The 25,941-nt window shown below is 39.6% G+C and overlaps 1 protein-coding gene across 1 annotated transcript in view; it reads right to left on the bottom strand.

The window, feature by feature from the left end:
- The window catches only part of CNTNAP5 (contactin associated protein family member 5), an 872,890-nt gene that overhangs the window by 240,815 nt on the left and 606,134 nt on the right, over positions 1-25,941 (bottom strand). The window contains exon 13 of the mRNA XM_073885276.1: positions 19,228-19,428. Coding sequence (XP_073741377.1) covers positions 19,228-19,428 — 201 coding nt within the window. The remainder of the gene's footprint in view (positions 1-19,227; positions 19,429-25,941) is intronic.

Below are 25,941 nucleotides of genomic sequence, written 5' to 3'. Positions count from 1 at the left end.
GCTAAATAGTTGTTCCTGGGCGCCTGGGTGGCTCAGTTGGTTAAGCGACTGCCTTCGGCTCAGGTCATGATCCTGGAGTCCCGGGATGGAGTCCCGCATCGGGCTCCCTGCTCAGCAGGGAGTCTGCTTCTCCCTCTGACCCTCTTCCTTATCGTGCTCTCTAGCTCTCATTCTCTCTCTCTCAAATAAATAAATAAAATCTTTAAAGAAAATAGTTGTTCCTAAACCTTTCAATTAGTAGCTAAAGAACTCAGACCCTGGCTCCTCCTCGGAGGAGCCCTGAGGAAAGTCTGAAGGAAATCTACAACAGAGTGGAACTCCCAGGCTTGCTCCCTGTGGAAGCTCCTGTTGCCAGAGGATTTTCTGGACAGACATATGACTAAAGCATGCTTCTCTGTTGGTTCAGAGGCCCTATTGGTTGTTTAAAACTTGAAGCAGGGCAAGAGAGCCTGATGCAGGCAGTGTTACAAGGCCAGGGAATTCCATGATACATCACCATTGGTCACTTAATTTTAACCTTTAGAAAATGGACTCTCTACTATAATGACCTTTCAATTACAGGCTGAAAGAGAAGTTCACATTTTATCATTTGATGAATGAGTTCCATCATATTTGTCTGCAGCAGAGCTTTCTTGACAACTCCCCATCCTTTGGGCCTTTTCTCCCATGGACTACATTTGATCAGTAAAACAAACTTGTCTCAAGGACGCTGCCCTTAGCAGTTGGGGAATGAGAAAGAGACAGGCAGGGGCAATTATCACCTTTTCTCTTTTATCAACATAGGTGCCATTGCTACCATTAGATTATCATTAAGTGGTGCAGGGAGGAAAAACAAGAAAGAGAGAAGAGACATAGAAATAGCTACTGCTTAAAAAATGAAGCCATGGGGAGTGCTTTCCATGCACTATTAATGTTAATGTAGTGGAATTGCTCCATCCTCTTAATTAGACTCATAATTCTTAACCTTTAGGTAAACTGTGTATTCAGGCACGATGGAGGATGAGAAATGAAATTAGTGTTGCCCTGAGGCAGGGAAGAACATATCTCCCAAAGACCCAAGGGCAATGATGAATAACTGGAGGAGGAATTATACTTACTTTGACCAAAATAGTACCACAGAGCAGGTGGGAGGGAGCAGACTTAGGTACTGAAACTGGGAGAAACATGCTATCACTAAGACACCAGACACCTAAATTATCAAATCAAGGACACAGTTCTGTGTTTCTGGCTCTGGTACCCACTCGGAGACAGCACAGAGCCCTCGCCCTTCAGTCCTTCATTTCAGGAGGCAGGATTGTTTTTCTCTTGCTATTCCATCAGTATGATAATGTTCTTATCTGACCCTATAGAGACACATTCAAATTGATTGCAGCATGAGCCACCCCAGGACATCTTTTCTTTCAGCTCTCTTCATTCATTTATTGATTATTTTTAATCTTCGCCACAATGTTTAAAGTTCTTCAAGGTATCAAAGGATTTCTACCAATCCATAACTACCTGGTCATTTTAGTGTTCTCCACACCTTTTTCAGAAAGCACTTCTAGCTGCCATAAAATGTTTATCTTATAACATTCAGAGTAATAATCTCCCTTTGGTTCTTTGCTGCAGTTCATGCCCAATCACCTGAACACGTCTGAAAGTTTTGAAATATCAAAGCAACTCCTCTAAACATAAAATATGGAGCAGCAGAAGAAGCCATTGTGGGAAAGTAACCCAAGCCACTGGAATGCACTCAGTGCAAGATGACCCGGTGGTGTGCTTGTTGCCCTGGGATATTCGTGTACGGCACACCAGCCCTGTTGGCCAGGAGTGTCCAGTACCACCTGCTTTGTCGGCTCTCCAGATGCCAGACTAAGTAGGCTAGCATTCAGATCACGAGGGAAAATATATCAACAGGCACTGCGATGTACTGTTTTATACATTTGCACAAATACACACACATAAAAATGATATTTCAGAGACAAACAGATTTAAAAAAGTAACACTTTTGTGTGACATTTCTTTGAGTCAAAACATTTGTGTCAATCAAAAAATATATAATGTTTTCAACTATACATAAACACATGTAATCAGACACATTTTTATCCACACTTAAATTAGGGCTTCTTGACTAATTACATGATTAAACTTGAAAATTTGTTTTGATTTCAAAAAAAGGAGTATTATAATACTTTCTAAATATTAGCCCTACAATTTATGTTGAGATTAGCATGAACTAACACTGAAACTGTAATATTAATTAAATAGTAAAGCTAATTTTGATATTAATCAAATATTCGATCTTAGCTAAAACTAAAATTCATACTATATATATATTCATACAGGAGGATCTATAAATAGCCTTGTAGGTTTCAAAATAGCTTATAGTAGTTTAGAGATCTGATACACTTTTCTTTTTGGTGTGTCTCATATAAAAACTAATACATCTTACAGGAGATGAGAAAAGTGATATTATAAGCATACCCTTTCATTTCAGTTCTAATTTGGGTATGACTTTGGTTTTGCTTCTTTTCATCCCTGTTCTTCCCTCTCCCCCTCCCCCCTGCTGTGTGATAGGCACTGAATCTATGCACCAATTATTTCTTCTTCTTCACCTCCCGGGCATATGGTGGCATTATACTTCTTGGTCCCCTTGGAGTTATAGGTATTTAAAGGCTAGCACAATATGCCACTTCAAAATATGCCATTTGCCCTAAGGATTATTTTAAGCTGAAGGTAACAGAGAAGTAGAGACAAACAAAGCTCCCTGTCCTCCCTAAATTTGCCTGAAAGCAGGGCACAAATATACAAAGGTATCCCTCCTCCCTTCTTTGCCAGGAGGACAAAAGTTAACCATTACGAAACAACTTTAGATCCTCTCAACCTAGCAATGGCACCCGAGGAATCTACGTAACAGATTTTACTAACTAGCCTTTATCTCTACTCTAGGGAAACTAAAACTGGTTTCCTTTGTCTTATCATTTCTCCACAGATTTATTGTTCTTCATTAAAGGTACCTTATAAGCTGGAGTTCTAAGCCATTTCTTTGAATTGTTCATTTTTCCCTGGGCATCTCCTATGTATACATGAGATACACGTTGATAAACTTCTGTTTTTCTCTTTTTCATCCGTCTTTTCTTAAAGGGATCTTAGCCAAGGAACGCAAAAGTTTTGAGTGGAAATTATTTTTCCTCCCCAAAGTTTTTCATTCTGGACCATGAATTGAAGCAGAAGTGACATATGTCACTCCAGGCTGTAGCAGGATTGAAGCACTCCAGAGCTCTCTTTTTCTCTTCCAAGATGACCAGCTACACCTGAGGGGAGGCATTCCATCACTCTGGGTCATAGAGGGAGAAGACACAGAGGAGAGCCCCCCCGCCACTCCCTGATGAGTATCTGGTCATCAGATATTTAACCTATCCTGTCTGATACAGGAATGCCAATTATTGTTTTCAAAGTACTTTTTAAAAATCATATTCTTAGAAGATTTTCACATACAAGAAATAATTTTGAGCACCTACTTTGTGTCAGGCAAGGCTCTAGAAATGTTCAGAAATGAGTAAGACCAAGTAGTTATTCTTAAAATCTCAGAAGTGGAAAAGTCTCACATGGAAAACAATTTTTATTTCAGTTCAGCCACTGAGGAAATTAATGTTTTCTGTGCCTCTCAGCTGCCAACAAATTGCCATCCCTGGGCTCCTACTGCCACCATATTCATTTCTCCCTTTAAGAACTTCATTGTAGGATAAGTTGTTTAGAATAGTTGTCATGTCATGTCTATTGTCATAGACTCTTATTTTCAACATCATAACTTGATGCCCTTGGGAAGATCACATAGGGCTTTTTGCCTAGGATCATGCCTCCAAGTTGAGAATCTATTCAACTTTATTCAAGATACACAATGAGACAAAATACGGTATTCTAATTCAGAGACAATTCCCCAGAAGGTTGTTTTTCTTTATTTTCCCTCTCTCTCTCTCTCATCCTCTCTCTCTCCATGCCATTCACCCTCTCTCCCTCCCCACTTATTTTCTCTCTTTTCTCTGTCCTTCCTTCCTTCCTTCCTTCCTTCCTTCCTTCCTTCCTTCTTCCTTTCCTTCCTTCCTCCTTCCCTCCCTCCCTTCTTTCATCCCTTCCTTCCCTCCTTCCTCTCTCTATCTTAATCCTCCCAAGGTGGTTTCTGCAGTTACTCCAATATTGTAACATCTTATCCTCTCTAAACTCAATCCAAAACCTTTCCTGAATATACAGATGCATTGCTAGAGTGTCAGCAAATTAATTTCTGATTTTCTCCTTATCTGACCTCTTTCCCCTGTCAGTGACGTGTTCACAGAGAGAATTAGTTTTCTATTCTTGGGCACACCTTATGAAATGATTGCCCAGATAGGTTTTGTAGTTACTTGACTGTATACATAATACCGGTTTACTAGGCAAAATGCAGTCTTGACTTGATTCAGTTCAAGGGAATGTTGTATAACTGGCATCTTAGTAGCTGGAGACTTGTCAGACTAAAACAAGGATTGTTTTCATTTGTCCATCAAACTGAATTTAATCACAACAGGTGTTATTAGACTCTTTTGTATCTTTTTCAGATATGGATAGGGTCGTGCGGTTCTTACTTTACATCTTTGACCCTCTGTTTATGAGTAAAAACCTTTGACTTATGAGATCATAAAGATTAAATGAGATGGTTTTACAATCCATCTATACTGGGAACTCAAAACACGTATTAAGAATCCTGGCACATTAAAGCTATTAGATTTAAAATCTAGCCTTAACGCTAATATTGTTACTTTCTTTTATTCCAAGTATTTTAAATGTCTCCTACATGGGGATTATTAGGAACCTGAAAAGAAAAATGCATATATACATAATATGTATGTACACATATCATATAAAGATATACATAAGTAAAGGTTTGTATACATATCGCATACGAGTATATATAAGTAAGGGTTTGTATACATATTATATATAAGTAAGGTTTGTTTTGCCTATGTATATACACATGACATATTGTAACCAGCTGCAAGTAGCCTATACCAATATGCTCTCTTCAGTAAACACATCTTTCCTCATTGGCAAAACCAGCACCCAGAACAAGGTATCTGGACTCAGGATCTTAATCCTGCTTTCCCTTCATCTTCTCCTGACATCTGTCCTTGATTTTCAGGAGCATTAGCTTTGAAGTTAGAGCTACTTGAATTTGGATCCTCCTTGTAGGACCTATGGAAAGTTACTTTACCTTGAAGTCGCCATTCCTTCATTCATATACCTGGAATAATAACACCTTATTCAGTGGTTGATGTGAGAATATAAAATTGTGTGTGTGTAAATATACATACACACATATATATATGCATGTATGCATACATATATCTGTATACATATATATGATCATGCACATATGTTACCAGATGGCAGGTGCTGGCATCACTGTTGGGGTTTTTATTGTTATAATAATGAGTAATAATGGTATTTCTTGATTCTCTTGGTGGCTGGTCTTCCACATATGGATGCAGGGTCTTTGGACCCCCTCTGTGCCTTTACACCAAACTTTCAGACTGTGAGAGTATAGTATTCTTTATAGTAATCCATCCTTAGAGCTGCATAGATTCCCCCCTACAATATACCTATGGCTGTTGCTTAGAAACTTTGCTCTCTGCACTTATGTGAGCTCCAAGGCTCAGGTATTGCTTGTCTCCCACCGTGTTCCCTTTATTACATGAACCCAGGTCCCCATTCTCACTGCTTAGAGCTTTCTTCTACCACCCCCCCACATACCTGCTTCCCCTCAGCAACATGCCCCTACCGTGCTACTTAATGGACCTGATTCCTCCTACTCTGGTCCCTGGCCACCCTATCACTTCTGACCTCTGACCTCAGGCTTCAGCACCACCTGTTGACCTGACTGCCCATCCCATATCTCAAAATCAACATATTTAGTACAAAATGTAATTTATTCCCTACTAGAATCAACTTCCTCCAGCCTCTTAACTCCAAATTTTCTGTTTATTGGTCTTGCATTGGAAGCCTTATCCAGAATGAAAACATTTTGACCTGCTTTATCCAATATAGTAGTCACTAGCCACATGTAATTATTCAGCTCTTAAAATGTGGTCAATATGAATTAAAATGTGTTGTAAATGCAAAATGCACACCAGATTTTGAAGATTTGGAATAAAAAATAATGTAAAATAAATCTTAATAATTTCCCTTTGCTAATTATGCATTGAATACTATTTTGGATATATTGTCACAAATGAAACATACTATTAAAATTCATTTCATGGGCGCCTGGGTGGCTCAGTTGGTTAAGCGACTGCCTTCGGCTCAGGTAACGATCCTGGAGTCCCGGGATCGAGTCCCTCATCAGGCTCCCTGCTAGGCAGGGAGCCTGCTTCTCCTTCTGACCCTCTTCCCTCTCGTGCTATCTCTCATTCTCTCTCTCTCAAATAAATAAATAAAATCTTTAAAAAAAATTCATTTCATGTCTTTCTTTGTATGTTTATAATGTAGCTATTAGAAAATTGCAATGTTTCCATTGAATGGCATTCCTTAAGTCTATTTTGTCTATCAAGAGCAATCATTCATTTGTTTCCCTTCTTATTTCTATGACCTCACGCTTCTTACATCCTTCCTTGACCAGAGAGAAAGACCTAACTTCTCTCCTTGTCTGTAGTCTCCTCAGTCAGTTTTCTCTACAGTCACATGGCTAATCTTCCTATTATATCAGTCTCCAGTCTTAGTTCAGTGGAGGTAACAGAGTTCATCTGCAAAAGCATGTTGCAAAGTATCTACAACATAGAAGGCCCTCCCTCCTTCCTACCCATCTTCTTTCCCATCCTTTCTGTCTCCTCACTGAAATAAGCAGCAACAGCCTCAAATGCTTCATTCCTAAATAGGATTCTCTCCCATTCTGTAAGAATGGTCTCCCTCCATGCCCTTCCCCATCACAGTGACTCCTACCCATGCTGTGTCTAAAAAGAAGTGATTCTTTTCCACAGAAGATCTTTGAGATTCATTTAAGTAGAATTGATTTTTCCTTTCCAGAGAACTCTCTATTTTTCTGGCTTATAAATATTGTCTCTAATTCTACTGACAAGGGCACAGGCTCCTGAAATGGTAGTAGCCACTATGGCCAACCCTTTTACATATGCATTACAATCCCTGAAATTATCAACAAGCTGGGTTAATATATTACCTATTTTGTAGATGAGAAAACGTGGCTCAGACTTTGGTTATATTGCCTGACAATGATCACTCAACTGGGAAGTGGCAGAATGGGGGAGTTCAGTATTTTTATTTTTATCTATCTATCTATCTATCTATCTATCTATATCTATCATCTATTTCTATCTATCTATCTATCTATCTATCTATCTATCTATCTATCTATCTATGGCTTTAGAGCCTAAAATGTTTCCACTGTGTAATACTAAGATTATGGTTTGACATCTGTACACCACCCAGCACACTGCTTGGTATTTCTTATCAAATCCTACACACACACACATGCTTGCACTTGGGCACGCACACATGCATGCAAACACACAGGCACACATAGGAATGTGCGTGCACACACACACACACACACACACACACGAAAGTATGGAGGAATAAAAATGCCATAATGCATTCCTGTCTCAGCAAAAGTGAGAGGACCATAGGATTTAGGTATAGAAAGACACCTCTGTCATTTCAAAAGAACTTAGGTAAATTGGGAACTTATAGAGTGCAAGTTTCCAACCATTTTCATCTTTAGAAATGATGTGAGTACAATTAATTTATTTTTTGTTTTCTTCAGATGTAGAGATTGGGAAACTGAGGCTGGCAGATGTTGAGTACCTATTCTGAGGTCAAATGCCTGACACACAATAGACCAAGTGCTTGAACCAAGGCAAACCAAGCCTGGGCTCTTCATTGGCACACTGCTGCCTTCCCTTTGGCATGCTTATAGTGAGGGCCCAGGCAGAACGGAAATCCAGCATCAGCCCTAACTCTCCATAACAAGATGAGATGCCATTATGCACAAATTCTGTGTAGACTGGCAGGACTCATCAGTGCAGTTGGTATCATAACATTTCTATACTACCTCACAACCACCGAAATGTTTATAAAGTAAATACTGTAATACATACATGCATACTCTAAGGTAAGAAACTGTTATCTCTGCTACTCTTGACTTGTTATGACCTTGGGGAAGTTTCACATATTCTCTGCACAAATCAGTATTACCATATGGAAAATATGTTCTGAGGAGAAGATCAGGTGCATGAAGGTATTAAAAATGTCACCTACTATATAAATAAATTACCATATTTCATTGTCTTAAAGTCAGAAAAGTCTCCTTTTTTTTTTTTTTTAGTGTTTGTTTTACCAACTCCTCTAGCTCCTTATGGTAACAAGAAAGTGATAAACTGTAATGTGTATTTTAATTCACTTTGTAGTGGTTAGTATAGTCATAAAGTGTCACGGTGGGAAGGACACTTGGAGAAAATCAAATATAACCCACTAGGATTAAAGAAGAGAAACTTGAGGCCCATTAAATTGTAAGTAAGTTGCTCAAGGTCACAGAGAGTTTGTGTTGGAGCCAGAAGTGGGACAGTGCCTCCCATCTCTCAGTCCTACCCTTCCCACTCACAAACTGCTCTCTGCTTGCACGGGTTTCTGCAGCAGGCTTAGCAAAATGCATTTGTTTTATCATGGGTTTTCTGACATAACATGGACATTAATGATACTATTAATTGAGGTGGAATCTTGTATTTATTCAGCAACTACTTACTAAATGTTTGCTAGGTGTCAGCTATTCTTCTAGGCATTTTGGGGCATAAAATGCTGAATGAGTCAAAAAAGCTCTCTCCCTCATGGAGCTAACATTCTACTGACAGAGGTATACAGTAAACAAACAAATAAAAAATTCTAGGTAGTAATAAACTCTACACAGAATACTAAAATAGGATGAAGTGATAAAGAGTCTATACTTCAGTTGTATATAAAATTTGAGAGCTAAGCATGGGAAGAGGAATGAAAGTTTTGAATAGAAAGAGCAGCTACTGTATCAGTTTAAGGTGTAGAGGACTAGTTTGGTGAGGAGCAGAATAAAAGGATACAGGGTTATGTATAGGAAGCAGGTGGGAGAACAGGAACCGGGGAGTGGAGAGCTCTGTAGGCCAGGGTAAGGAGTCGGTAAGGAGTTTCAAGGGCACTGGGAAGGGTTTAAAGTCAGATTTATATAATCTCATTTTGGAAAGATCATCACATTGTCTGCTGTGTGAGATAGAAACTGTAGGGAGTTGGGATAAGGGTGGGATAGGAGAGGAGCAGGGATGTGATGCATTTGTCCAGTCTGGAGATGATGAGTCCTGAACTTAAGTGGTAGCAGTGGAAATAAGGGAAGAGGCTGGGGTCAAAGTCTTCTCTGACTGATGAGTTTGATTATTTGTTGATATGCTGGATAGGAAAGGGAATGAGCCCTAGATTTTGGCCTTGAGAAACTAGATGGGGTCTTTATTGAAATGAGAAAAATAGAAAGATGAGTAGAGTTGAGTGGTTGGCAGTGGGAGGTGATAGGCACAGACTTAACATTAACACTTTCGATAGTGCTATTGGATGGGTAAATATCACATTTACAAATACCTAAACTGCAGTATAAAAGCAAGTATGCCCATAAACCAACAAGAGGCAGATTCCAAAATTCAACTTTTCACCAGACATATAGCTGGATTCTGAAACCCTCTCCTGGTAGCTAGGAGAAATATTCTCCTTGCTCTTTTGAAAGTATGATAAAATCTTGACTGACTAAAATGACCATAGTATTTTGAATGTCTACTATAAGCAAGACACAGCGTCTATCTTATTACATTTACAGATAAGGAAAGTGAGGCTCAGAAAGTTCATGTAACATGCTCACATTCTCAGAGCTAAGAAGTAGAAAAACTAAAATTTCATACAATTTTCTGTGATTCCAAAGTTCATGCTCTTTTCAAGTTGCTGCCACTATACTATGTCATAAGATTAGAAAATAGAACTTTTTTTCTTCTTAATATATATATTTTTTTATTGTGTGTTTACTTCAGGACCTGGATCCTTTGCCTGATTTCCTTTTTTTTTTTTAATTTTATTATGTTATGTTAGTCACCACACAATACATCATTAGTTTTTGATGTGGTGATCCACGATCCATTGTTTTCGCATAACACCCAGTGCTCCATGCAGTACGTGCCCTCCTTAATGCCCATCACCGGGCTAACCAATCCCCTCTCCCCCCTCTCCCTTCTAGAACCCTGTTTGTTTCTCAGAGTCCATAGTCTCTCATGGTTCGTCTCCCCCTCCGATTCTCCCCCTTCATTTTTCCCTTCCTTCTCCTATGTCCTCCATGCTATACCTTATGTTCCACAAATAAGTGAAACCATATGATAATTGACTTTGTCTGCTTGACTTATTTCACTTAGCATAATCTCCTCCAGTCCCATCCATGTTGATGTAAAAGTTGCCCTTTTTCCTATAAGTACATTCAAGATAAATTAAGCAAATGCAGTCTTTCATAGAGCAGTGAGAAAAATAAAAACTTTATCTCATATGGGGTCCAAATGTTGATTCTTGAGCAATCCACAGTGACTACTGAAATAATTAATGGTCTGGAAAGCAATTCATTTGCAACCAGGTACATATCATCTCTTGAATTTATGTGGGATAGTTTTTATTTTCCTTAGATACACACCCACATCTCTAGCTCCACTAAGGTGTATGTCTTTTTTGTAAAACCCACCCACCTCTAATTTTGACTTTATGTCCCCAGCAAAACACCAAGAGTGAATTATTAGGACATTAGGAAAGGTGGGTTTCATGCACAGTAAAATGCACTGACTTGATTCATGTGATAGTCTCTTTATATTTTTAAAACCTATGGCAAACTCTTATCAATACATTTTAGCCATACTACTTTAAGGGTAACAAAAATCGGGTACCTGGGTGGCTCAGTCATTAAGCGTCTGCCTTTGGCTCACGTCATGATCCCAGGGTCCTGGGATCGAGTCCCACATCGGGCTCCCTGCTCCGCAGAGAGCCTGCTTCTCCCTCTCCCGCTCCCCCTGTTTGTGTTCCCTCTCTCGCTGTGTCTCTCTCTATCAAATAAATAAATAAAATCTTATTAAAAAAAAGGTAACAAAGGTCCCTAAGAGGGAAAAATGGAGAGACAGACACGTTTCTAGCCTAAACTAGAACTGACTCATCAATGGCCAGCAGGATATCAGAGTACAAGCTCCTAATCTCATTGGAGAGACGTGAGTTTGACCCCTGATTCTGTCCTCTATTTGCTCTATTTCCTTAGACTAGTTGACTATCCAGGCAAAATTCTGAAGAAGACATGGTAGTCTTAAAACATGTTCATACACTCGCCCCACAAAAAGATGGAATGGAATTTGCTTCCCATTCAACATGGGCCAGCCTGACTGACCATCTTCTAATAATTAGAAAGTGGCAGAAATAATAATGCATGACTTTCAACACTAGGTAAGAAAATGCAGTATGGGTCCCACCTGCCTCTCTCCCTCTCTCGGAATGTTTATCCCTGAGCCCCAGCTACTGTGTTATGAGAAAACCAAGCAGCCACATGGAAAGACCACATGCCCAACTGAGGACCCAAACAAAAGCCACACCAACTAAGTGAGTGAACCCCTGGATGACCACAGACCCAGCTCCACCCAGCCTCTGGTGACCCAGGCTGGAGCAGAGATGGGTAAGTGCTACCGGCACCTGACCAAACTGCAGATGAGTGGGCAAGATGGATATTACCATCACTTTAAACCACTAAGTTTTATGGTGGTTTGTTATATAACAATTGATAATCAAAATTAAAAAAATGAAACTTTCCTTGGGTACCTGAATCCTCCTCTTATTATTTTCCTTCCCACTGTGAGACTTTTTCTTCTTGTTTTAAGTAGTATGGTGACAACATGGCATAATTAAAGGACCATGATGGGCTTTGGGGTCAGTGCTGTCTATCGTGTGTGTGTGTGTGTGTGTGTGTGTGTGCGTGTGTGTGTGTGTGTTGCACGAAGGGAGGGAGGGTGTGTGCTGCAGAGGACAAGGGTTCTAGCCCCATTAGAGATCTCTAGGATTTGTGAGTGTGGTGGGGGTAAGTAGGAAATAATAAAATAGTGGATGAAGGGGCCAATGCAATCTCAACTCAGTGTAATTGGGGGAACAAATACAAAAGTACTGCCATGAATCAGAAGGGGCCTCTAAGGCTTTTGTTGACAGTGCTGAGCTAGACTATGGGGATCAGGGCTGTATAAGACAAGGTTTCTGTCCTCAGGAAGCTCATAGCTATTTCTAGTTCACCAGGCACAGGGAGTGACCTAAAATGTCTATGGATTTAGCAAATTATGGATACCCAGTTTAGACTGGCTTAAATAAACTGACATTAGCCTTTGGATTTGAAACAGGAAGAAGAAGAGTAATCTTTTGCTTCAGTGTTCCAGTGACTTCCCTGCACACTTAGGATAAAATCCATAGCACTGGGCCTGTCATGATCTGGTCTCTGGACACCCCAGCTTCATTCTCCTATCACTTTAACTCCCTCTTCTCTCTCCACTAGCCACACTGGCCCTCTTGCTATTCCTCTGCCTAGAATCTTCTGTCCCAGATATCACATGGCTCACACCCTCCTTTCATCCAGGACTCTATGGCACCCCCTTCTTAGCCCAGGAGGCTTTTTTTCCCCTTTATGAAGTAGAATTCCCCATGCCTGGTCATTTTCAGGCTTCTTTTGCTTTTTGACTTTTCTTCCTTATGTTCCTCATGAACTGAATATGTTTTGGGGTGGGGGTGTACGTGTGTGTTTGGTCTGTCTCTTTCATACCCCTGCTACAATGAGGCAAGCAGGAACTCCATTTTTTCAGTATTTCATTCCCAGTGGACAGAAAAGTATTTGACAAAATACTTTAGTCACAATTAAAATCAATATTTATTGTCTGAAAGAAAATGTAATCATCTGTTAATTGATAATGTTTAGTACAAATATTGGGGGCAAAGAGTTTTAAGTTTAATAAACCCGAGAGTATCCTGAAAAGCTACTTTTTTTCTATCTATAATTTGACTTTTCTCCCTCACAATTCCTTACCTAGATTTCTAAGTCTGATCATTTGTTTGTACACATCTGAAGCCAAATATTATGGATGGGCATGAGGTTTTATACACCCAAGTGCATTTATAGATACATTTGGACATACAAAAAGTATATAATAAGTATATATACAATTCCACAATATATATTATATAGTATGTACCCCATACTGCATAGTGTGTATATATATTCACACATGTTACACTATATATTTATATATAATCAAACTATATATCACATATTATATATATAGCCAGTTAGCCGTATACTCACAAAAATATCATTAATTGAGGGAGAAGAAGAAAATAGGAAGTTTGGAAGACTTTAAAAGAAACAGGATTTCAGGGGCATCTGGGTGGCTCAGTTGGTTAAGCATGTAACTCTCAGGTTGTGATCTCAGGGTTATTAGATGGAGCCCAGGTCAGGTTCTGTGCTGGGCATGGAGCCTGCTTGAGATTCTCTCTATCTCTCTTCCCCTCCTCCCCGTCTCCCTCACTAAAAAAAGAAATAGAATAAATACATAAATAAAATGTCAGTGCTTTCAAATCCATGGGAACACAACTAGCTAAAACAATAAAGCCATTGACCCCAGGTGGAAACTACTCAAGTGACTGCCTGCATGAATGAATGAATGAATGAATGAATGAATGTATGAATAAGAATGATGTTTGCCATTACATGTAGGGAACTGAGGACTCTGTAGCACTCTATAGCACTGAATAATTAGTTTTATTAGGAACCTAATCCTCATGGCAAACTTGTTTGCATGACTGATTTGCTTGGCAAATGCTTTCTTTACAGAACTGAAGTAAACTCCAGCTCAAGCTGTCCCAAGGCTATTAGATTTCAAAGTAATGGAGTTTCAATTTTCATATGTATTTTCAAATCATTTCAGTAGTTTCATGTTTCATGTATGACTTCTTACCTCTGCCTTAGAGAGCTCACAGCTTTATTGGGGAGGGTATTCCTAAATAATCTTTTACTTCACAGAGTGGTAAGTACAAAAGCTACATACACCAGATACACCCCAATGAGAAAATCTAATGAGGTTATTCTTAGTGCCATGGAGACTATGGAAGAGAGTTTTGGAATAGGCAGGACTTTCCATCCTCACTCCCAGCAGGGACCTGGGCACTGGGCTTCCCCAACTGATTACCTTCCGATGCCCTTTTCAATCTTGTCTTCCTTGCAGGGGGAAGTTGTGGGTTATAGAGCTAATTGGCCACATGATTAAAGCATCCTCCAGACTGTGGATTCAATATTTCTTTCTGCATCTTCTGTGTGAGTGTTTCCTGAGCTGGGTTCTATTTTATTGCATATGCTCATCACATGTTACCTTCAGGACCCCGGCCTCAGGCAAAATTCCTATGAAGATGCTGACAGTGACAAAGGCTTGGGCTCAACCAGGGCAGCCCTTGTTCCTGGTGACAAAGTGCCCTGAGCATGGGCAGGCTGATGATTCCTGGAAACTTCTCTGTAGCACAGGATTGCAGGCCCTGCATAAAGCTCAGGGTAATAAGTAGAAGCACAGGGAAGACAACTACAAGGATGCATGGGAGCAGCAAAGACACCTTCCCCAGGGACCCTTGTGGCATGGAATTCTGGTCCTTCAGAGAGTTTCTAGCATAAACCTTCAGTTAAAGAGACAGATGACACATTCCATTGGCTGGCGCTTATCAGCAGCTCGGGGGAAGAATATCAGAGGGAACTGTCAGAAAATGACAGTGTCATGGTTCAGTCACTGACTGAATGAAAAATACAGTGGTGAACCAACCAGGCCTGAACTTAGCCTTCCTGTCTTCCTTTACCTTCTCCCTCTGCTGCTCCATGAATGATGAATGAAACCAAAGCCAGAGCTGAGAGCAGACAGAAAGAGGCTCTGGGAATGCCATTGTGGGAGTCCTCCAGGCCAACCTGGGAAGGGGTGTGTGAGCCTTGGAAGCTCTTGCACCTCAGCAAGGATGCTGCAAACATTTTGTAGCTACCCAGAAATTTGCTATAATTCAAGCCGCCCAGACAATCACAGGGCTTAAGTGGAGGGAGCTCTGGCTCCTCTCTCTCTTTATCTACCTTTTCTTACAAAATAAGGATGATCATAGAAACTTCTGGCTCTTTGAGATTTGCAGGGTGTATCAGAAATAGCAGCCTTGCTTTGACCACAGGTAAAGCCCGGGCCAAGAACCTGATCTGCCCTTCCCCAGCTGAGTGGTATTAATCAAGCACCTTCCCATCTTTGAGGTTCTGTTTCCTGAAATGCCAGACAGGGGTAACTACCCTTACTGTACAGAGCCCTTGCCTGGATTAGAGATAATTCTTATATGGCTCCCCAGACATAGCTACTAACATGAGAAATGCTTCATCATTGGTGGCCATTTGAACAGTTATTTATTTTTCTCTCATCTTGCCTTCTTTTATTTCCTCTCTATATTATCTATTGTGTGTAATACAGAGGAGAATCTACAGCAAATAAAGCATCCTCCACATTCTCTCCTTATTGATTTAAGTCCACAGTTGCCTGAATTTATAACACTTTATAGCTTCTACTAACCCTGGCTACCAGTAGTATCTCCCTCCAATAACCTAAGGGAATCATACTATACATTGTTTTAATTAAACAAAACTGTAACTGTCTTTGACCCCCTTCTGCATTTTTCAGATTACCAAAGGGAAAATAAGATACATGTTGATAACAAGTGGGTACTCAATCCCACAGTATTCTTGGGAATATAAATTGGTATAAAGTTGATATGTTGCAGAAGTCAATATGGCAAAAGCCTTAAAAATATGTGCACTCTTTGCCCTGGCAATGGCACCTCAAGGAATTTATCCTAAGGATATAATCAGCTTTGTTCTCAAAGATCTATGTGCAAAAAAAAAAAAAATGTTCTTGCAGCATCTGTATTGGAAAAAGGGAGAGAGAGAGAGAGAGAGAACTAAATGTCCAAAATAGATGTGTTAATTTTAAATAATCCATTGTGGTATGTCCATATACGGAAGACTTTGTTGTTAATAAACATTATGGTATAGAGTCATATTTACTAATATAGAAAGATATATATACCATGTGTGCGTGTGTGTGTGTGACAAATAAGGTAATAAAACAGTATCACTGGGATCTCTGGCTTCAACAGGTATGGGAGAGACCTGCTCACCTCTTTCATACAGCAGGTAGGTAAAGAGGAGATGGATTCTACTCATCTCCCCCTTCTTTCTGTGGTCTTCCCCATGGGGAAGGGGTTGCCTAAATAATTAGAAAGATGAGGAAAACAACTTTTCAAGTATGTGCCTATTAACGACTGAATGTTAAAGTCCCTCCAAACTGTATATGTTGCAAACTTAACCCTCAATATGATGATATTAGGATGTAGGCCTCTGGGAGGTGATTAGATCATGAGGGTGGAACCCTCATGAATGGGATTAGTGCCCTTCCAAAAGGGACTCCAAGAAGGTCTTTCACTCTCTTTCTGGCATGTGAGGATATAACAAAAAGTGAGTTGTCTGTGACCTGAAGAGGGCCTTCACCAGAATCCACCCATCCTGGCACACTGATCATGGACTTCCAGCCTCTGGAACCATGAAACATAAACTTCTGTTTTTTTTATAAGCCTGTCAATCTGTCTTATTCTGTTACAGCAGCTCAACAAATGTAGTATGCTAGGCCCTGGCTCTGGAATTCACGTGCCTACAATGGTGTGCATTGTTGTCTCTGCCTCTGTTTCTGTGAGGTAAGCCCAACTGAGTCAGTGCTTGTCCCTGCACTGAGGTGTGTGAGGTTGGGGCCACATCTCTATGGGGCTATCTGTCTGTAGTCCCACCCCCCACACAAGCAGTGCCTGGTCTACACCACATTCTGCAAGCCAGTCCACCAAAAAAATGTTGACACAGTCTGCACATGCCTATTGTCTCCCTTCATCTACCTCATTTGATTCATAAACCATGGGGGAAAAGGGGATTAATGATTATTCTCAACCCTAACATATAGACAATATGTTTTCACTGTGTTTTTGTGAATGTGCACAAAATGGGAATGGACACAAAATATCTGGATTGCTGCACAACTAAATCCAACAGTCAAGTCTCTGGGTGGTGAGATTATCTGCATGCAGGAGTTATGATTATTATAATTATTCTATTTACACCATTAAAATAGAAATAAAGTGATCCTTTGAGATTCTTTCTCATTGCAGTGCAAATTTAGACCTTCTCTGCTGGCATGGAAGCTGTGAAGGAGGAAAGAAATAAGACCCCAGTGTTTGTTGAACACCTAGTGGGTACTAGGCACAGTAAAAGGAGTGTAGAGCACATTTTTCTTGCAGTCTTCACATCAGCCTTATTAATTGAGGATTTTCGTGTAAATTGCTCAGGTGCTGAAATTGCTAGTGGAAATTGAGCAACTTGCACGAGTTTCTATAAATAGTAGGAGGCAAAGTTACTCTAGTATGGCCTGCCTCAAATCCATGCCCACCCAATTGAATATACTCAGGGAATTCAACACAGCTAAGTTAAAAAGAAAGAAAAGAAAAGAAAAGAAAAACACGTACAAAGGCAATAGTATTACCAAATTGATATCACATAATACATAGACTAAAGGAAACCCATAGTCCGAATGAACAGGATCCCATTTTTCCTAAAATTCCATCAAACCCAATCCTTAGAAAACTAGAAGCAACACAATGAAAAGAGAGTAGGTTAGTTTTCCAGACACATGGACTCTGAATCGTGCCGAGAGTGACAGGTGCAGGCTTGAGAGCCAAGACAGAAAGAAATACGAACAAGTATACACACTGAGCCTCTCAAGCAGCACCATCTAAGAACGCCGGGAAGAGGGACAGCAACCAGTGCCTCAGATCTAATCAGCCCTGTGAGCATGGCTGAATCCAAGGAGAGTACAATAATTGATTTTCACAATGATAATCCTGAGTCATCAAGAAAAGGTTACATTTTATGTTTAGAACTCTCTGTTTAAGAAGGCAGGGAAGCATGTAATCCATTTGAGAAAGATTTTCATTTCAAATCGTTAAAAATTCTTTGAAAACATTTTTGGTGCTTAAAGGGATAAGTGACAGTTATCTGGAAAATTCACTTATGTGGAACAAAGTCTTTCCTAAAGATTCTAGATCACTGAGGCGGCATGTTATATTTAGTTAGGCTTCTATCACTTCTCCTTTGTTGACATTCCACTGTCTAATCTTCTCAAGCCTTTCAAAATTCCTAACCTCCAAGCATGGGATTGTAAATTTCTTGAAATGACAGATTGTGACACCATTCTTGGATATTTCACACCCCTATGATTCTCAGCTTGTGTGTGTGTGTGTGTGTGTGTGTGTGTGTGTGTGTGTGTGTGTGCGTGCGCACAGCGCATGCCATGATACAAATGATGAAGATATTCACAGAAATGACGGAATCCCAGGGCATCCTTGAGCTTTGACAAAATCCTCTGGACATTCTGCAAAAACCCTTTTCTGTGTGGTAAGCAGTCATCGAAGTTTTTTTTGTTTTGTTTTGTTATTTTTTTTTTCCTAAAAGCAAACTTTATTTCTAAAAAGTTATTTCCACTGAGGCCTGCACTTTCCAGGCAACATTAGTACTGAAAACACACAGGGCTGTCCCTGCCTGCCCTGCTGGCCCCTTTGCCTGATACCACTTCCCTCTGCATCTCTTGTCCTGGACATAACTCATTGTTCTTTGGTGAATATGCCAAGATCCTTCGTGCTTTCTCATATTCTGGGAAATGTTCCCTTTCCCAGAAACATCCCTTCCCACCTCTACATCGTCTATGTCTAGTTCAATGCTCTCTCCTAGTGCTATTAATCTCCTAAAACTTCTCATTCTCTCAACTATTGAAGGATGTGTATTGTCACAATTTTCTTTTTGAAGATGAGGATGGAACCTTGAGAGGCTACCATGAGAGGCTTCCCTCAGGTCACATCTGGGAATCAGAGCCAGGATGAGTACATCCCCAGTACTCTCCTGACTTCATTTCTTTCCACTGCACAGTGAACAACCATCACTGCAGCTCCCTTGTGGGAAAACACCCCTCTCCTTGACATTCCATGTTTTCCAGGCCTATCTGTGGTTACCCTGTGCGACTCATGCCGAGGAGTGGGGGCGAGACTTACCTGGCGTGTTGAGCAGGCGGGACCTTCTGCAATGGTAGGCTACCTCCTGCTCACAGTGCTCTGAGCCATCAATCATGGCTTCCAGTTGCTCCATGCTGCCACCATAATCCAAGGCCATGGTATAGGGCTTTTTGGGGTCCGCACCCTGCACACGGGTCAGCTCTGTGTTATTGTGCTGAACTGATGTCCAAATCTTGTCCTCTGTCCAGAAAACATAACCCAAGGAAGGAGACATTAGAAGGATGGTCAAAAGAGGATCATACTTATATAACTCAATAAAGCTGGGGGTGGAGGGGTGGGGAAGAGGATCACCCAAGCAATGTGATGCTTTACTCAACGTGGGGCAATCAATCCACCTGAGTGCTCCACTCATGCAAATGAAAATGACCAGAAAATTTCTCTTTCTCACAGAGTTTCACCCAGAGTTAGTATGGGGGTTAATAATCATAGGAACTAAATTTGTGGAGCCTTTATGCTAAGCATTTAATGTCCATCATCTCATTTTAAACTGGCATTGCCTAAATTGGAAGGAAGTTAGAAATGAACGGGGGGAATCAGAGTGGGAGATGAACCATGAGAGACTATGGACTCTGAGAAACAAACTGAGGGTTTTAGAGGGGAGCGGTTGGTGTGATGGGTTAGCCTGGTGGTATTAAGGAGGGCATATATCGCATGGAGCACTGGTATTATATGCAAACAATGAATCATGGAACACTATATCAAAAACTAATGATGTAATGTATGGTGACTAACATAACATAATAAAATAAAATTAAAATTAAAAAGAAATGAAGGAAAAGTGAATGAGCAGGACTGAGCAGCTTATCCATGCACAAGTGACCAAGCAAGAATAGGAACACAGGGTGTCTGACTGCAAAGCCCAGGCTTCTAGCTACTAAGAACACACTCCCCCACAAGACAAATACTAGCGTAGATAACTGTGTCAGAAACACAAGTGTCACATTGAATGTTTGCTCTACACAGATCTCCATATAGAAAGTACCCGTAAAATATACCTAATTAACAAAGATAAGATTGTATGATCCACACCATATACACAAGGCACTTAACCGAAGTTCCTTTTTTTTTAAATTCTCTATGCTTCCTCTATTTGCCAAAAAATTATTTTAAGAGGTTTACAATAAAATAACATGCAGAGATGAGGGCCTTCACATTAGGTTTGGAGGACACCTTTTACCTACCACAGGTAAGAATGGAAGGTGAGGAGAGAGGAGAGAAATTTTCTAGGGCTCAGTTTTATTATCAGAAAAAAGAAAAAAAAAAAAAAAAGAAAAATACAGCAATCCCAGCAGTAGGGCTGTTTCTATGGACTAGCAGCCAAACATATGAAGTTGCAAGGCACTATCTGAGATCTATCAGACATTCTGTACTAATAACCTAGACTAAAACATTTACTGCAATTGGACATAGAATTTCATTCTGAACATGCTCACAAATAAAGCATAGAAGGAAATAGGAAGACTCAAAAAGCTTTTGTCATTCGAGACTCTTGCCCACATATTAGCATCATTACTCTTCATAGATTCTCAGAGCTGAAAAATAACTAAACATAGCTATCATGTGGTTTCCCTCCTACTTCACCCTCCTAGTTTTTATAAAGGAGGAAACCAAGGTCTAGGAAGTATAGAAATGACCCAAAACATATCTATTAGACAATAGTGATGAGTGCCCACACTAAAAGTAACTATTATTAATTAGTACTACTTAGAAGCAGGATCACAGCTGTCAGCATATTTAGCTAAAAAGGAAAAGCACAGGCAACTGAGTTCCCCAGTTTTAATACTTTCTCTACCCTAACTCTATATGTGACTTTGGAAAAGTAACTTTACTGCTTGCACTTATGTTTCACTATATTAGGAGAGGGGAGAGGAAGAAAGTTTGGTTTCCATTATCTCTAAAGAATTTTCCAAATCCAGAAAAGGAAGTATTTCTTGCAACAAAAATAGTAAACTCTTTTCAAGCATTCTGATTCATCTTCAGCCTATTTCCTAAAACCAGCCCAGTGATTAACCATGTCTCTAATGTTTAATGGAGGCAGAATTACATTTTCTATAAAGTTTGAAAAACAAATCAAAATGAAGGTTATTAGGTTCTGACTTTGAAAGTAATAATAAGACATTAATTATAATTGGTAAAAATAATAATATTATACAAATAGCTAACCCGTAACTCCAAAAATGTCGGTACTGATATAGACAAACTCTGATAAATTACCAAAGAAAAGTAATTATTTAATAACACAATAGATAGAAAGAGAAATAAAGACTGACAGTTTTGAAATATCCATGGTATGTAGAAGAAAAGAACCACCCAGTCTAATGTATAGATGCTGTGTTATTGTTTCATGTGAGGTCATTTTTATACCTTATCTCTGGACACATAACAATCCACCATGGTAGATGTCAATATAGATAGATAAATATATATGTATGTGTACATATATATATATATATATATATATATATATATATATAGAGAGAGAGAGAGAGAGAGAGAGAGAGAGGGAGAGAGAGAGAGAGAGAGACATAAACACAGATACATGGAGCTATAGATATATGAAGGCTTAGAGAGAGAAAATAAATTTGTCCCCAGGCTCACTGTGTCCAATCTGATGCCAGAAGTGGTCAAAATAGTATCATTAACAAATTTAGATTTCCTTCCAAATACACACAGATTCTTATATCCATATATCCATTCATCTGATTATTCATACATTCATTCATTGATTTGCTTATTCTTTTACTCACTGACTCATTTTGCCAGAATCAGAGTCTATCTTTAGCAAGATGGAAAAGGAAAATGTGTAGGAGAGACAACCTTTCATCTTAAAGCCACTAATGTTGCCAGCACTGCCTTCTGGAAACTGAGGGTGAATGGAAGTTCTAACAACTCAACTATTGGCACTTTTTGATATATGCACATATGCAGAAGATATGAAGGAATAATTAAGAGCTCTGAAGTGCTCCCCATGATTCACAAAGTTATCACAAGCCCTGCAAACCCAGTATGAGCAACAAGAGGAGAGATGATTACATGAAACCTAGAGTCTCTTAGCTGGATTTCCTTTCAAACATGCCCTTTGTCCTCTGATTATTTTTTCCTCCTGGGATATAGCAAAAGAAAGACTGAAAAGAAGGAGGTATTTGGATACTATTTCTTCTTGCTTTCTGTTTTATTTTCTCCCCTCTCATTTTCATTGGTAGCAGGTGCAGATTAAGTCCTACACTCTGACAAAACACTAAAGGCTAGGGGTCAATGCCACTCAGGGAAGTTGGCCCTGGGGCCTGATGCTCCTGATGTCTGGTCTAAGATGGGGACATGTGGTTTTAGCTAGGGAATGTGTATGTGAAGTTTAGCTCTAAGGATTTTCAAACAATATTCATTTTGAACAGTCTTTTAGGTGGATGTTGGTGGGAATCCATTCATGAATGTACACCTGTTTTTAACTGAAATTGAACCCATGAAGCTAAATGTTAAAGATGGTTAATTAAGCCAATGGGTGTGTGGATATTTATGGACACAGATTGGGCTCTGCAGTTAGAAGATCTGGATTTGTGTGTCACCCCGACACTTACTGGTTAAGTAGCCTTGGTCAAATCATTACTTCTCTAAAGTTCAGTTTCCTCATCAGTAGTATCTGGAAAGCAGAAATGATACCAACTCTATAGGATGGTTGTAAAAATTAAGTGAGGGGGTTTGTGTGAGAAGGTCCATTGTTAACTGAATGTCTAGGGCTTCAAGGTGCCATGAGACAGCCTGGCTTTAGAAACCTGCCTGTCTGATTGGAAACTGTTCTGCTACATGTCAGCAGTGAGGCTTTGGGCAAGTCATTAACCTCTGAAATTTCCACTTTGGAAAATGGGATATTAATATCAACCATTTTATCCATGATAATATAGTGATTCAGCATCATGTTTCACATGGACATATAATAGGCTGTCCGACAGCAAAAAAGTAAAGAATCTATACATTGAGAGTTTTCTATAACATGAGGCTGAGGACCTGGACTTTTTTTCTTAGGGAATTGAGGGTGGGGAGCTCATCCAGAAAATTAAGTTAACAAGTGGGCTGGACTGCAATTTCTTGTAATATAGCTGCTGTTGTGTAAAATTACTTGTTACCATCTTGTTCAATTATCTTTTCACTTTGGAATAGTTTCATGTGTCTCTATACTTATATGTGTCCTTTTCATTTCCTGAAATTTTGTCAATGGAATGTGTTGCTTAGTCCTTATGATCCCAGAAATCTGGAAAAACACTACTTCTGATACTATTTTTTGCTACTTGGGTTATTTTCTATTATTTCTTAATGTATCCTGTCATTCACTCCCATGATGAGAAGTATAGCCCCATCTTTCTAACTTGTTCAAAGGAATACATGTATTAAATTATCCAAGACAAATTCTCTGCTTAAGGGAAAACTGCATTTGGAGACTTTTGAAGGGGCAGCAGGAATTTATTCAGTTCACTAAAGATCTTGTTAATTTAAAGTAACAGTAATTATATATTTGCTTTTTTATCTAATATATAGTTTGCAAATATTTTCTTCCATTTCATAGATTCCATTATTTTGTTGATGGCTTCCATTGCTGTGTAGAAATGTTTTTAGTTTGATATAGTCCCACTTGTCAATTTTTACTCTTGTTTGAACTTTGGGTGTCGTAGTCAAAAAATGATTGCCAAGACCAATGTCAAGGAGTAACTTCCCTGTGTTTTTAGGATTTTTATGGTATCATGTCTTATGCTTAAGTTTTTAATTTATTTAGAGTTATTTTTTGTGAGTGATACAAATAGGGAACCAATTTCATTTTTTTTTTTTTTGCATGCGGCTGTCCAATTTCTCCAGCACCATTTGTTGAAGAGACAATCCTTTCCCCATTGAGTATTCCTAGCTCACTTGTCAAATACTAATTGAATACATCTGTGGGATGTAATTCTGGGCTCCCCATTCTGTTCTATTGGTCTATGTGCCTATTTATTTTATTATTATGTTATGGTAATCACCATACATTAAATCATTAGTTTTTGATGTAGTGTTCCATGATTCATTGTTGGCGTATAACACCCAGGGCTCCATGCAGTACATGCCCTTTTTATTTTATTTTATTTTATTTTATTTTATTTTATTTTATTTTATTTTATTATTTTATTTTATTTTATTATTTATTTGACAGAGAGAGAGACAGTGAGAGAGGGAACACAAGCAGGGGGAGTGGGAGAGGGAGAAGCAGGCCTCCCACTGAGCAGGGAGCCTGATGTGGGGCTTGATCTGAGGACCCTGGAATCATGACCTGAGCCGAAGGCAGATGCTTAACGACCAAGCCACCCAGGCACCCCTATACATGCCCTTTTTAATACCCATCACCAGGCTAACCCATTCCCCCCAACCCCTCCCCTCTGGAACCTTCAGTTTGTTTCTCAGAGTCCATATTCTCTTATGGTACGTCTCTCCATCCATTTTGCCCCCCTTCATTTTTCCCTTCCTGCTATCTTCTTCTTCTTTTTAACATATAATGTATTATTTGTTTCAGAGGTACAGGTCTATGATTCAACAGTCTAACACAATACACAGAGCTCACCATAGCACATACCCTCCCCAGTGTCTGTCACCCAGCCACCCCATCCCTCACACTCCCTGCCACTCCAGCAACCCTCAGTTTGTTTCCTGAGATTAAGAATTCCTCATATCAGTGAGGTCATATGATACATGTCTTTCTCTGATTGACTTATTTTGCTCAGCATAATACCCTCCAGTTCCATCCACATCGTTGCAAATGGCAAGATTTTATTCTTTTTGATGGCTACATAATATTCTGTTGTGTATATATATACAAACATCTTCTTTATCCATTCAGTAGTTGATGGACATCTTGGCCCTTTCCACAGTTTGGCTATTGTGCACATTGCTGCTATAAACATTGGGGTGCATGTACCCCTTCAGATCCTTACATTTGTAAGGTAGGGGTAAATACCCAGTAGTGCAATTGCTGGATCATATGGTAGCTCTATTTTCAACTTTTTGAGGAACCCCCACACTGTTTTCCAGAGTGGCTGCACCAGCTTGCATTCCCACCAGCAGTGTAGGAGGGTTCCCCTTTCTCCTCATCCCCGCCAACATCTGTCGTTTCCTGACTTGTTAATTTTAGCCATTCTGACTGGTGTGAAGTGGTATCTCATTGAGGTTTTGATTTGGATTTCCCTGATGCTGAGCAATGTTGAGCACTTTTTCAGGTGTCTGTTGGCCATTTGGATCTCTTCTTTGGAAAAATGTCTGTTAATGTCTTCTGCCCATTTCTTGATTGGATCATTTGTTCTTTGGGTGTTGAGTTTAATAAGTTCTTTATAGATTTTGGATACGAGCCCTTTATCTGATATGACATTTGCAAACATCTTCTCCAATTTTGTCAGTTGTCTTTTGGTTTTGTTGACTGTTTCTTTTGCTGTGCAAAAGATTTTTATCCTGATGAAGTCCCAATAGCTCTTTTGTGTGCTTGCTTCCCTTGCCTTTGGCTATGTTTCTAGGAAGAAGTTGCTGCAGCTGAGGTCAAAGAGGTTGCTGCCTGTGTTCTTCAGGATTTTGATGGACTCCTGTCTCACATTTAGGTCTTTCAACCATTTTGAGTCTATTTTTGTGAGTGGTGTGTGGTGTAAGGAAATGGTCCAGTTTCATTCTTCTGCATGTGGCTGTCCAATT

The sequence above is a fragment of the Callorhinus ursinus genome, unplaced genomic scaffold (genome assembly GCF_003265705.2).
Source record: "Callorhinus ursinus isolate GAN/ISIS: 27379988/994484 unplaced genomic scaffold, GSC_fseal_2.0 scaffold2, whole genome shotgun sequence".
NCBI classification, from domain to species: domain Eukaryota; kingdom Metazoa; phylum Chordata; class Mammalia; order Carnivora; family Otariidae; genus Callorhinus; species Callorhinus ursinus.
The sequence above is the reverse complement of the archived record's forward strand: the minus strand, read 5'-3'. Positions and strand labels throughout refer to the sequence as shown.